Genomic DNA, 15,665 nt, shown 5'->3' on the forward strand with positions numbered 1-15,665 from the left:
TTTTATATTATAGTCTAGTGTAAGTAACACTTATTGAAAATGTAATCTGTGTTAATACCAACGTACAATATAAAATTGTAAGTGCTAAGTAGCGCATCTTTCAATAACGGTTTAATAATATCAGAAAAATTATAGTGACCAGGAATAATTGTGTCGTTTATACACAGAGAATTATTAAAAAATATTTTCAGTACATATTGCTATAGATTTCCTAATTGTTAATGCTGTAATGATTGAGCATTCACGTTTAAAAAATATACAAATGGGCTTTGTTTGTTGCTCACATATACTGATTAGTATTTAATTTATCGAGATATATGTGTTTAAATTTCTATTAATAAATAAATTATGACATTTATTTATCAAATATTTTTTCAGAAAAATAAATAAACATTAAAAATAAGGAAAAAAAATCGATATGAAACACCTAGCAGCTTGGTAAGTAATATTTTTAGAATAATATATAATTTTACTTTTGTTCTCAAAGCTGCCTTGAGACTATCATTCGTAATTGAAAATTCTAATTCATGTAAATTTGCTGTACTTTCAATCGTCGCACATTTTTTTTGTGCCTCAGTCCGATTTTGTTCTACTTGTTTGACTGCTGTTGATGAATCAATGAATTAGTAGCATAAACAATCTGTAGGCATCTTCAATTCACTGTGTTTCAAATAATACAATTGAAGAAGTAGGTATAAAGACAATTAACAATGGTATTAATGGCACTTGTAAACAATCACTTTAATCATATACAGTGGACCTCCGGTAATCTGTCAAACGTTTTGTAGTGCAGTGTCGAACTATCAAATTTGTTAGATTATAGAGTACTCCCTATAGTCTGGAATTTTTTACAAAAGCGTACATCGTAATCTGACAAATTATAGATCTAATGATTAAATTCTATATGTTATACTCTGAAGTACAAATCATACTACATTGTGTATGTCAAATTTATTTAATTAAACAACACAATAGATGGCTTACGTTTTATTATTAAATTAACGTCATTCGTGCTTATAGAGAACTTACAAAAAATATAACTTTTCATAAGGAAATAATTGTGTACAAACAAATGTAAATACTAAAACAATCAAAAATTATGAATAAAAATCATAATATGAATCAATCAATTGATGAAACATAAAAATATTCATTAATTTTTTTGTCAAATTCAAACTAAGCAATCAGAATCAAAACGATACCTACATATCAAGCACAGTAGTGGTGGTGAGATTAAGTTGTAACCTGCTCAATCGTGCATTATCTACATTAGCGAAGGTTGTCAGAAAAATATTCAATAATAATAATAGACTTGTCGGCTGCCAATTGGTGGTGCCGGATTACCAGGGGTTCTTTGTAATATTGTCAAATGCTATTGACCATTTCAAGGGCAATTAACACTTCCTTAGCATTTATTTATTATATTAGACTAGACTTTATTTTTAATAAAAATTAGTGTCATCTGATGTTTCTTAATATTGAGATCAATATAACAGCAGGTACCAAGAATAAAATCTCATTGAAAAATAAGCTAAAATATATTTTATTATTTATTTGTATTTATGTATACAATACAAAGCCCAGTTCCTATAACCTTAGATTTAGTTATTTCATTTGGAAATGTTTGTTTGATTCATTAAGAAGACAAATATATTTTTTGATTCAAAACGGACTAAAATCAACCAGGCTTCTGAGCCCATCAATATTTGAGTGCTGAATAATTGTAATTGTTTGGATGTAATTGTCCCATTACTATAATTAAGTTACTATATTAAATACGTTTATTTTAACATTTCACATTGCGAGATACTTGTATTTATTATAATTATAATGGATTGTTTATGTATTATAATTATATAGTATATTATAAAACCCAATACTGGATACCTAATTTTAGAAAGAAGTAAATTTTTGTATTCACCAGAAATAGAATGAGCATTTGCCAAGATAATACAACTACTAATAATAATATGTATTCTAATTTCATTTTCTCTGTAACGTCATTATCACTATCTCAACAATGCATATAAAACGTGTTAAGAAATAATAAACATTATTACAAAGATTATGTAATAATATGAAGTAAGTATGGAGTAAATAGAGTAGTGCAATGATAACAAACGGTAAATGATAAAAAATCTTTTATACCAATTTTTTTTTTGCAAATTTTGATGTACATGCTTCTTTCACCACATATCCAATTATCTGTACATTTATATCTTAATATATATATACATATAAATTACGCGTTACATTGTTTGTCTGCGATGGACTCCTAGACTACTCAACTGATTTTAATCAATTTGCACAATGTGTGTAGTTTGATTCAACTTAAAAGATAGGCTACATTTTATTTTGATATAATTATTATATTAATTAAGGAAAGAAAATAAGGCGGTAATTTCGTGAGGTCAGCTAGTGTGCATATATAGCTATATAGTGCATAATAGATGTAAATAATCAATAAGCACACCGACATTTTTATTTGCATTACACACAACAATAATAAAACGAAATATGACAATAAATTACACACTAGTGAATAAATGAATTGATTTATTGATTGAGGTAAGGCATAATACTGTTTTCTAGTAGTGTTGTGTTCCTGTGGTGAGTAAGGTGACCAGAGCTCCTGGGGATTATTGGGAGTAGGGTCGGCAACGCGCTTGCGCTATTTCTGGTGTTGCAGGCTTACGCTTGTTTGCCGACTTATTATTAGTTATGTAAAAAAAAAAAAAACATTTCATTTATTAATAATATAAATATGGTTTTAAGGTATCAAAAGAAAATTAGTTCGTATGATAAGGAAGAATGGGAGACTATGGTGGAGCAATTGTTGATGCGAGGCACATACCGCCGTCGTATAGTAGATTTTTCATCACATGCAAGATCGTATCTCATAGATGTTGATTTAGTTAGAGGTAACATTATATATTTTCACAATAACTTGTTACTTATAACTTGAATACCTATTATAAAACAAAGTCTGTTTTATCTGTTTACGATTAACTCCCGAGCGCCGTGCTGTCGCTAAAATTATTATATTACTACTCGTGCTATATCAAGGGGGATCAATAGTTTTCACGGCATGGTAGAATTCTTAAACTAACTGCAATATAACAAAAATATCTAATATATAAAATTCCCGTGTCGCGGTGTTTGTAGTTAAACTCCTCCGAAACGGCTTGACCGATTCTCATGAAATTTTGTGTGCATATTGGGTAGGTCTGAGAATCGAACGTCTATTTTTCATCCCTGTTAGTTATAGGGAGGGGGGGATTAAGAGAGTTAATAACATAGGTATATGGCAAAACAACGTTTGCGGGGTCAGCTAGTATTAAAATAAATATCGTTTTTATTTATACACTAGCTGTGCCCACGACTTCGTCCGCGTGGAATGGTGACTTTGAACATCATTTTTTGGATGTATCTTTTGGTCTATTTTGGATTATAAACACCATCGTTTGGGTATTTACATGTTTAACATTAAATTGGCATAATTTTTTTATTTATGATCCGATTGACATGAAACAAACACTAAATGTTAAGTAAAGCTTACCACAATATAATAGTGAAAACCACATATAAATAGGATAAGCCGTTTCTGATATTAACTGCACAAACGCACAGACAAACAGACAAAAATTTTAAAAATCATTATTTTGGGTGCTATTTGCGTTGATAAAGATCCGTGCAGACAGCGATCCGTTACATTTTTTAACCGACTTCAAAAAAAGGAGGAGGTTACTCAATTCGACCGTATATATATATTTTTTTTTTTAAATGTATGTTCGGGGAGAACTGCGTCGTTTATGAACCTATTTTAATAATTCTTTTTTGTTGGAAAGGAGGTATCCCTAGTTTGGTACCATGATAAGGAAACCAGGATCTTATGATGGGATCCCAAAGAAATCGAAGGAAACTCCAAAATCTCTCAAATCTCCTTTTACTGGGTGTACCGATTTTAATAATTTTTAATTTAATCGAAAGCCGATGTTTATCATGTGGTCACATTTAAATTTCATTGAGATCTGATTACAACTTTTGGAGTGATCTTTGATAATCGTATTCACTTGACTATTTTTTTGTCTACCTACGTTGTATTAGTTGTCGATGTAATTGAAGTCGGTTTTTCTTCGTTTGCCTGCAAACACAATTATTATTATATATGTAAATTGATATAAACTGATAATAGAACAATGAAATACTTTGGAACACCCGTAAAGTAATAACAATTAATCCTACATGTTAACGTGAAGCTAAAAAAGAAATATTTCTTGCACACAGGATCATCATTCCCTAAAGCAAAGCCCACGCTTGGTATGCGACGAGTAGTATGGTTTGCACTAGTACGCCTCGTGTTTCTACCGGCATTATACCAGTGGTGGTCGCAACAAACTTCCCCGGCTTGTGCTAAGTTTCTACTTGGTGTGTGGTTGCTCCAAGTCATTAATATATCCATCACATTTATAGCTCCTGTAGAAGTTGATGTAAGTTATTTAAGAATACCGAGAAAAAATTTCTAAAATTCAAATTTATATTATTCAACAGTAACTATTTGTTTTTTTTTTTTTTTGTAGTCAAACTGTTGGATTGTCCCAATGGGGTTGATGCTTGTACTGAGTATAGTACATTCTCAAATTGTAAGTACAACTGAAATGGAACTAGCCAGAGTACGACCTAGATCGACATATAGAAGAAAATTGCCGAGATATTTCAGGTACACAAACAAATTCAAATAGCAGGCTATTTATTAAAAAATCTGAATTTCAGATTATATTCTAAGACTATATTGATAAAAATACTTTTTATAGAAAGTCGCGGTCAGATTGTGATGGCGGCAGTGGAGGCGGTTCCGCTGAAAGTGGGGCCACATCCAGTCAAAGCAAAACTCCATTTACTAAACCATCGAAATTTAGACGAAGACTTTCTCGCTCTGACTCTACAGATACAGGTCTCAGGTGATAAGATATTAATAAAAATAACGACATACTAATGTAGTATGACGTGGAAATTAATTAAATTTTCATTATGTACATCCATTATAAAGACAATTTGTAAGACAAAAAATAAATAAAAGTTAGCAAAATTGTTTTTTAAATTTTAGTATGTGTGCTGGTTATTTTTAATTAATCTAAGTATATAATAATGTATGTGGTTAATATTATTAACATAATAATTATAGTCATATTATTTCAGAAAGCGTAAAAAAGATTTGATAAAAGACACAGGACCAGATGTACAACCTGAATTAAAAGACAAATCTACTCTTAAGTCCAAAGTGAAAGACTCTGACGATGAAGATTATATGGCGTGGAAAAAACCTAATGCAACCGCTCCAATCGTTACATTCACCCCACCGCCAGATGATAGGGTGCCGCGCTCATCATTCCGCTACAAACCTAATATACTAACAAAAAAATACTTAGAAATATTTAATGTACGACAAAATGAGAATAAACCAATGTTCGCCGATGGAGACGATGGTTTTGAAAGTTTAAATGGCTACAACTCAAATGGTAGCGACGGAGAACCTCGAAATAAAGAGTTAGCTTCTCAAAGCAAGTCAAGTATTAGCAATCCAAAAACTAAGTCAGCGAGTGATATACAGCAACCAAAATTAGAACCTATTTCAAAAGTATTCCTAGAAGACTCTGAAGATATTAGTGTTGGGAAGGTACAATATGAAAATGTCAGTTCAACTGGAAAAGACATTAAAGACGATGAAGAAAAGTCTATAGATCCAGACTCTGACAGTGCCGTGACCACAACAAACCCTAATGTTATGAAAAGAGCTGGAGTAAGATTTAGAAATTCCTGGGCCAAAGATGCTATTCAACCTGAAACAAGCGACGAAGACTACGCCACTGTTAAAGGGAATCAAAAGGTTAGTCATATTTTAAATATTTAATACATATGGAAATGTAAAACGAAACTATACTACCCATTTATCAAATAATTTCCTTTACAACTCAAAGTTAAAAAGAGAACATTTATTTCTATTAACTTGTTTAATTTCTATAACACTAGGTGATAGATGCAAGGAATTCACAACGCAATAAATCAGGTAGCTATTGGCTTTTCAGAATGTTCTGACTGCATGGTTCGTGGTTGTGTGATACATTTGTCTGCTTTAAAATAGTTCATGTTGTTTTAAATGCAATAATTTCTTTAGAAATTAGAAAATTACCAGACCTCGTCATCTGATGGAGAATGTTCAGCTTCCGCGCCATCCATCGCATTACCTTCGCACCATACCATGTCAGACTGGGTTGGGCAAATCACTAACAGTAAGATTATTTCTTATTCATTACGATAGTTTTTAATGCACCATATGTTGGGTTGTTACTATTGTAATCGTTTCATGAACAGTGTAGAGTTTTTAACCGTGTTTCTCATTATAAGGCGAGGAGAGCAGCTACGGTTCGCAATCAGAAGCTGGACATTCGGACGTAGGCTTCCATTACACTGGCGATAGTTCCTGGGATCCGTTTGCAATACTGGATCCCTCCAGCGATACAGGTAATTAAAATGTATAATAATCAGTGCCCGGACCTATTTCGTGTCCACTGAAACTAGGTGTTTAGTAAAGAGTGCTTAAAATTGAGAGTTTATTAAATATATTATACGTTCACTTCAAAAAATAAACATTTCTTTATTACAATGATTAATTAAAGTAACTGAAAAAGCTGTTTCGGTTGGACATTCATATTTATTATAATTTAGGGTCACATTCATGTGTTATGTCATGAGTTACAAAAAAAAGTGTTTTGTTTTTGGAATTTTTCCTTAAGAAACGATATAAGGCCCGTAATATTAAAAAATATGAGAATGGAAATCATGTGAATCAGTAACGTTAAGCAGTGATGCTGGAGTGACGTTTTACAACGCATTTAGCTGTTTGTGTAAGAGACATAGTTATATTTTATTTTATTTTTTTCTATTTTTACAATGTTTACTGTACAGATACAAATATTAAGCGTCAATTTATGTTTCAGTGTAAAATGTTTTATTGTCTTAAGTAACTATAATTTGATTTACGTAATTTTTAAATGTTTCGGTAGTCGTTCTTATGGAGTAATCTCATAACGTTTTTTTAATATGATATGTGTATGTATATGTTACCAGAAATGTATGTAATCCGTCATTGTATACAATTCCTAGGATATGTATGTAATTCCTAAAATCACACGGAAATGTGTAAAATAAATTATATTAGACACATTTCCTAAGAAATCTATACATTGTCTAAACAGCAATCGGAAATGTAAATATTTAAGATATCAATGGGTATGCGCCGGCCAGGGATGAAGAGCCATTTCACAATTTTACGCTCTGCAAGTTTAGGTAAATTTGGTCGCATCTTTGTGCTAGTAAGTATAGTGTGACAACCAAAAGACCATCTTGATCATTTTCTAATGTATAATAAAAATTAATAACTGTGGTATAAAATGTTTTTTACATAATTAATTTGTTAAAAATTTCAAGTATGTTATATACCAACAGTCAATAAATTTAAAATAAAAATAAAAAATCAATTTTATGAAACATTTTTTTTTTTTTAATTGATTTAGTTTTTTCAGTTTACGAATGAATATAATATTTACGGTATGAATAAAATAGCATTTTATTATGCCACAGAAAATATGTGTGTTAATGTAAGTTGCATAGTTTTGGATGAAAGTAGACCAATCAATTTTGGCGGTTTTAATTTTTCTTAACCGACTTCCAAAAAAGGAGGAGGTTCTCAATTCGACTGTATTTTTTTATATATGTTACTTCAGAACTTTTGACTGGGTGGACTGACTTCGACAAAAAAAATTTAATCGAAAGGTGGGGTGTGTGTCATTTGGTCCCACTTGAATTTATTTGAGATCTAACAACTACTTTTCGAGTTATATATAATAATGCGTTTTTACTTGACTATTTTTTCGTCGACCTATGTTGTATTATAGCGCATAAATTTATACCGATTATACCGTATATACCGATTTTGACGATTTTTAACAACTTTTTGAGTTATTTTTGATAACGCATATTTACTTGACTATTTTTTCGTCTATCTACGTTGGATTACTTGTCGATGTAATTGAAGTCAGTTTTTTTCGTTTGCGAGCAAATACATTATTTAACTCAATGACACAAATGACACAAACAGATTGAAATGCCTATTTGTATTGATAATGTGAGAAAAGAAAATTAAATTATACATTTGTTTATAGAAATTATCATTATATTATTTTACAATCATTTTCGTAATATGTTTATTTTATTTATATTTTATTATGAAAGTATCAAATGCGGTTTATCCGCTATAACAACAGGCGCTTGGCGCGTGTGAGCGAAAGAGACGGCTTGCGCAGAATTTGGCGTGGAGCTTACCTCTAAGAGCGCTAGCGCTCGACTGATTTACTGGGCTTGATGCGTGGTAATATATACTATCTTTTTATTATTTAATATAAAATGTATTAAAAATGAGTACATCTTTAATTTTTTTTTTTTTTGTATTCCTTAATGATGTAAGTTTACTTTGATGAAGATAGTTCGTTAAAATTTCTTAGTTTTCTAAGAAAAATATCGCTTTTAAAATTGTACTTATTTGGAAAATATTCGTAACTTTAAATTTTTATATCGATTAATAGAGATACAACTGGAATAAAAATCTGTGATAGTCCTTAACAAAATTATCTTACTTATCTTACTTATTACGATATTTTTTTAAAATGGTTTCAACGTAGAGGTTATTGAAAAGTAGGACTTCAAAGTATACATTACGACCGTTTACCCAGGGAGGAGGCTGATGAAAAGGTTAATAATTTTATACACATAATATAAATCAAAATTCTGATCTGACTGTCTACTACAACAAAGGTTGCTCTATTCTATTTCAAGAATATAAATTACATTATTGCATCCAACACTGAGATTAACGACGTCAAAAAATTACAATTTCGCGGATTGTTACCAATTTTTGTGAAATGGCTCTTAACCTGCTGGTGACCGTTTATTAATGTTATACAACACGTAGTAATTTTTAAAAATGAAAAATAATATTTTGTGGCTAAACTTACTATACTTATTATGGATGTATTTTATTGATTTTTTGTATGTGGGCTTGAAATATCATTACATATACGATGTCAAAGTTATCGTTGTATTGTCATCTTCATCCTGTATACTATCCGAAGGAACTTCGTTCCTACCTGGTGTCCCATGACACCACATTTTTTAAATTTATTTTTGTTCACATCACAATCATAATCATCAATATAAGGTATAATCTGATTACATTTTTGGAAAATTAAAAATTGTGACACAAATTCCTAGAGACATTAGGGTGGCAAGGAGTCTGTTGGTAGTTTCTTGTTTTGGAAAGTATAATCCCGTTGATATTTCGTGATTTTTCCTGACACCTTCCTCCTCTTCTTCCCCTTTCGACTTCACGTGATTAATGGACAACCCTCTGAGGCCGATTTAGATGTAAATATCATAAGGGTGATGGTATAACGTGTGCGTGGTGGTCAGTGAAGTGCACGATGTGGGAGCGCGGGTCGACGCTGCGCGCGGAGCTGTCGGCGGTAGACATCAGCTGGTGCGTGGTGGCGCGCGCCGAGCGGGCCATGGCGGCGGAGGGCTGCGCCTGGGCGGGGCTCGCGCTCGCCGCGCTCGTGGCGCTCGTGGCGCCCGCCGCGCGCCTCGTGCAGGTACCGCACACACACGCACACGCACACACGCACACGCACACACGCACACGCACACACGCACACACGCACACGCACACACACACACACACACACACACACACACACACACACACACACACACTGAGCGGGCCATGGTGGCGGAGGGCTGCGCCTGGGCGGGCCTCGCGCTCGCCGCGCTCGTGGCGCTCGTGGCGCCCGCCGCGCGCCTCGTGCAGGTACCGCACACACACGCACACGCACACACGCACACGCACACACGCACACACGCACACGCACACACACACACACACACACACACACACACACACACACACTGAGCGGGCCATGGTGGCGGAGGGCTGCGCCTGGGCGGGCCTCGCGCTCGCCGCGCTCGTGGCGCTCGTGGCGCCCGCCGCGCGCCTCGTGCAGGTACCGCACACACGCACACGCACACACACACACACACACACACACACACACACACACACACACAGACACACACACACACACACTGAGCGGGCCATGGTGGCGGAGGGCTGCGCCTGGGCGGGGCTCGCGCTCGCCGCGCTCGTGGCGCTCGTGGCGCCCGCCGCGCGCCTCACACATGCATACACACACACACCAAGGAGCTATGGTTGGCTACCTTCTCACAACAGGAACATAACACCACTTACAGTATTATTTAACTGTCATTTTCTGTAAGGTTGAAAAACTTCCCAGTCGAACTGCTCAAATTTTTTTGCAATATATTTACTTCTTGCTTTACCGTACCTTAGGTAATGCAGGTAATATGGTAAAGCAGGAAATAAGATCCTCCTATTTCCTACTAAGTTAGTAGTAGAAATTTTTCTGAGATTCGATTTCGACTTAAATGATAATAATAATAAATAACTTTATTTCACACAGTAACATATAAAAATCACATAAGAATAAAGCTTAAAAGGAAAAAAACTTAACTTAAACTACAGGTTCAAGATTTATTTTCCTCATCAGTCGCTCCTCCCGTGACTGGTTGCTGTAAAGTATCTGAAATGTCGGGCATTTAAAAAACTTAATAATAAACCGCGACAAAATCCGAAAAAGTTGTTTAATTATATTTAATTATTTGCTCGACAATATTACTGACCAAAAGTCAGAAGCATCTTTCCAGATTCTTGAGACCTATAAATGTCCCTGCGCTTTATTACCTAAAGTCACGTAAAATTTTGGACAATTAAATATCCATTACCAGCGTCAAATGACCATTAACTTTCAATTGGTTGTTTAATGGTGTAATGGTGCTATAAACATAAATAAATAGGTACTACTATTTGAAATCATTAAATAAACAAAAATACTTGTGCAGTAATTCAACTTCAGTATCATTTAGTTTAGTATTATAAAAAGAGTACTCTACTTAGACATTTAATTTACAGCAAGTAAAAATTGTATTTACAGGTAGCTATAGAGCAGGATAATAGAAGCGAAGAAGAACTGCAAACAGTATCTCTTATAAGCTACATACCATCTGTTCTTGTTAACTATACTCAAAGCTCTGTGTACTGCATCTTCAATGGAGCGTTTGGTGATAATAAATGGTAAGCATTAATTTTAGTAATAACAATTCAATATTATTTTTTTGTATACTAAGCCAAATTAAGATTTAATGAATGAATGTTGGGTCAGCTCGTTTTAAAACAATTTTTTTTTTAAAGTTATAAAATATTACCTAAAATTATACTTTACAACACATTTATTTTACTTAAAAATGATAAATGAAGTACAACAACAACAAACAAACGTTTAATATTATTTTCTTCATTTTGCTTATATTATTTGCTTTCATTACTCAATTCAGGGAAGTAACGTCAAACGTGCTATCAAGCATCCTACGGTTCGCACTGAGCGGTCTCGTGTTTTTCCTCCTCGCTGTGGCAGAACGTGCCTATAAACAAAGATTCCTCTACGCGAAATTGTTCTCACATCTGACATCTGCTAGAAGGGCGAGGAAATCTGAACTGCCGCACTTCAGGCTCAACACTGTTAGGAACATAAAGACGTGGCTGTCTACAAGGTCTTATTTAAGGGTAAGTTATTTTCATCTCTTTAGAGTATATAAGAGTACATGATAATATAGTAGATGGTAAAAGAGAGCGCATTTAGTTTTTTTTTTTTTTTTTTTTTTTTTCATTTACATTCAAAGTTTTATATTGCTTTATTCGCACATATAAAAATGAAAATGAAAATGAATATGCCTACGGTTAAAAGGTCAAATAAATATTTAAGGTAACATTATTAATCTAAAATAATGTCGTAAAACTGATGAGTCTGTTTGGATGTACGCGTTCACATCACAAGAACTATGCTTTGAATAAAAAAGTATGTTAGTGTTAGATAACTAATTTATCGAAAAAGGCTATTGGCATGGATGCTATGTTAGTACCCATGTAGATTTTACAATATTTTAGAATTTTGTATCAATACCATCGGGATTTTTAGTGAACATCTTTTATGTTATATCATCTTTTTACTTTATGTTTTTTTTTTAAATCTCATGTTAACGTTGGAAGGGGTCAATGTCAACAGTTTTATCATTTTTGATAATGGCCTTGAGGACTTCAAATTTTTTTTTTTTTTTGTAATTATACATTTATTTTCTTGTCTTGATCAAATTTGAGTTACATAAAGGTTTGTAAATTGTTTCACAAGTTTTCATTTGAAATCTTAATAATTCATCGATATATTTAATATGACTTTATTAAAAGCTTGCTGTAGAGGTAAGGCAGAATACAACATACTGAATTAGGACACAGCAAGAAATATCCTGCTTAAAATCTGGAGTAGCAAGCCTAGGGAAGTACCTCGACCTTTCAGAACATTACAACTAAATAATACTGCTTTCAAGCAGTATTGTGTTCCTGTGTTAGCAAAATGGTAGGCAGAGCTCATGGGGAGGGTCGGGGAGAGGGTCTGTAACGCGTTTGCGATGCTTCTACTGGCTACGTACAATGGTCGCACTCTGCTGCTGGACTATCACCTCTCCAAACTCGAAGTGGAACTAAGTTGTATTAACTGGAGTATACTAGGGTTATCTGAAGTCTGAAGAAAGGGCAATCACACTGTGATCCTGGACTCCGGGAACTTGTTTTACTTCCGTGAAGGTGATGGGCTATCCCAAAGTGGCGTTTTTTGATCCACATGACGTTGTAGAAGTCAGCAGTATATCGACTCGGGTAGGGTACTTAATACTTAATCTCACTGACAAGTACTTCCTGAAAGTTATACAGGTATATGCACCGTCCTATGTCACCGTCAGTCTCTGACGATGAAGTCGATGTTTGAGGACAAAGGCCATATATGGCACTACTCTGGCTTTTTATAACGTTGTTATGCCATTCTTCAATGCCAAAGGGGCAGTACAGGAACTTGGCGAATCGAAAATCGGACCACTCGGAAAGTAACCGACATAGCCTGTAAAATAAGCAAGTTGAAGTGGCAGTGGACTGGTCATTTCTATCGCAGGACCGATGGCCGTTGGAGCAGATGTATCCTTGAGTGGAGACAGCGTGTAGGCAAACGCTGTGTGGGACGCCCTCCGGCACGCTGGACCGATAATCTACGTAAAATCGCCAGTAGGGGCTGGATGAGGACTACGGAGAACTGAGAAATTTGAAAATATGTAGCAACCATGTGAGGCTAAAAATACACATTATAATAAGGAAACAACGACTGGTAATAAAGATATTCGTTTATTGATAGCCGTATTTGTGTCATACATTAATATTATTGTTAAATGTTTTAAAACATGCTGTCAATAAACTTTTTTTTTTAAATCGTCTAAAATAAAATCAGGTTTCCAATATAAGTATATTAATGTTTTATCTATATTTATATTTACGTTTTTAATTAAATTTAAAAAAAAAAATTAGAAAATGTTTCATTGTAATTTTTATTAATATGCAGGAATGTTATTTTTATTTGCATTGAATGAACGCAAACTGTAATAGCATTGTTCCATGTTTGAACGTTTTTAATCAGAATAATTCTAAATGTGATTAGTAGAATTGTTTCCAATGCTAAATTTAGTAGTCAGCGTTAATTACCTTTGTACATCTATGTATTGCAACTTATTATCAGCATAATATGTTGTTTCCATTATATAATAACTCGAGTTTTTCTCTTGAAATTGAAAATTTGAAGATAATATATTATTCATTTTTAAATCAACGCCTCAGAAGTCTTATGGACTTACTAGATTGTTTTAATTAATAACCCAGTACCAAATTCTTGGTATTATGTGCATTTCGAAAAGAACAAAGATATTACAATGTTGATCATAAGAACTAATCGTCGCATCAGCGCAGCAAGTTTCAGAGATCAAAATTATAACAAAATGTCACATTTCCGAATCCTCACGATATTAACAGACGTGAAATCGAAATATCATATTCGGAAGATTTTCAAGTTGTTGCTTATTTTATCTGTAATGTCCCCTGTAACTTACCTTGCACCATTTACACATTATATAGAGCTCAATTTGCAAAATGTTACAACTGTTGAAAACGTTCTTTACAATGGTATTATAATTTATAAAAAAACATTTTCATATTTTGAACAGTGCATGCTCACTTAAAGTAAGAAGAAACTCTTAAAGTCTTATAGCTTGTGGAAAAAATATTCGAAGCTTTAAAAAATAATTAACCTAGAATAATTTAGGTATGTGGTCTTAACTACCTAAATTTGTAAAGTTATCTATTTACCTTCCAAATATAGCTCTTTATCAAATGCATATATTTATTTATAAAGTAATATATTTCAGCGACGAGGACCCCAACGTTCAGTAGATGTCATCGTGTCGGCTGCGTTTATGCTTACTCTTATCTTACTTGCCTGTGTTAGCGCTCAACTATTAAGAGTAAGTTCTTTATTAGTAAATTGTAATGTAGAAATTACAATTATAAAAAGAAGTCTCAGCTTATTAATATATGATTTTAGGATTCGGTTACTTTGGAAAGAGGCTGGCTGCTTGAAGCTATGGTTTGGAGTTGTTGCCTTGGCATTTATCTACTACGTCTCCTTACTTTGGGAAGTAATGTAAATCGCAAATATCGTGGATGTCTCTCCGCAATACTCACTGAACAAATAAACCTCCATTTAGCAATCGAACAGCGACCAGAGAGCAAGGAACAACTCACGGTCGCTAACAATGTGCTAAAACTAGCTGCGGACCTACTTAAGGTAAAACAATAAAAGTGAACGTAAATAATTTAAAATACATATGTCTATACTCATTTTACATGTTTTTATTTTGTTCTTTCAGGAGCTTGATTCGCCTTTTAAAATATCTGGTATATGTGCCAATCACTATTTGTACACGATAACAAAGGTTGTAATATTATCGGCACTATCTGGAGTATTGTCTGAAATGCTAGGGTTTAAATTAAAACTACACAAAATCAAAATAAAATAATGGTAGTAAATACACAGAGCAGAAATACTTAGGTACAGTATAACGTAAAAGCGAAAAAATATATAAGACGCTGTCTTAGTTTATGAATATATTTATTGTAGTCTGTTCGCTTTACACACTTTTCTTCAGTTCAGATAATGTACCTATATTAGTTAATTTAAGTGTCACAAAAGACAATTGCAATTAGGTTAAGTAAATTAAAAAAATGAAGGTGATTTTATGTTTTAAAAAATTATTTCGAAGCTATTATCGATATTTATTATAAACAACTCAAATATTAAGTAGGACTGAATTAAAAATTTATTATAACTTTAAGGGCCTAGCTAATTTTGCCAATATTAACTCATTGCCATAGTATTCAATTAGTTGTAGACTTGTAGGATCTTACAAATTTCTGATGTAGTATATTAATATACATGCAAAGTGCGAGATGGACTCGCATCCGTAGGTTCCCTCTCTATCTATTATATATTTATATTTACCAGTGTTGATTGGTAGATATTAATGATCCAATGGCGGAAGGCTCCTCAATT

The 15,665-nt window shown here is 33.4% G+C and overlaps 1 protein-coding gene across 1 annotated transcript; it reads left to right on the plus strand.

Annotated features, from left to right (window-relative positions):
* Positions 1-418: 418 nt before the first annotated feature.
* LOC123657012 (protein PHTF1) lies at positions 419-15,347 on the plus strand. Its single transcript, XM_045592616.1, has 14 exons — positions 419-438; positions 2,776-2,921; positions 4,288-4,490; positions 4,581-4,720; positions 4,815-4,961; positions 5,200-5,887; positions 6,176-6,290; positions 6,406-6,522; positions 9,526-9,704; positions 11,121-11,260; positions 11,521-11,749; positions 14,482-14,577; positions 14,658-14,900; positions 14,983-15,347. The coding sequence occupies exons 1-14, from the start codon at positions 419-421 to the stop codon at positions 15,130-15,132; spliced, it is 2,613 nt and encodes an 870-aa protein (XP_045448572.1). The 3' UTR covers positions 15,133-15,347.
* The last annotated feature ends 318 nt before the right edge of the window (positions 15,348-15,665 follow it).

The sequence above is a fragment of the Melitaea cinxia genome, chromosome 10 (assembly GCF_905220565.1).
Source record: "Melitaea cinxia chromosome 10, ilMelCinx1.1, whole genome shotgun sequence".
NCBI lineage: Eukaryota > Metazoa > Arthropoda > Insecta > Lepidoptera > Nymphalidae > Melitaea > Melitaea cinxia.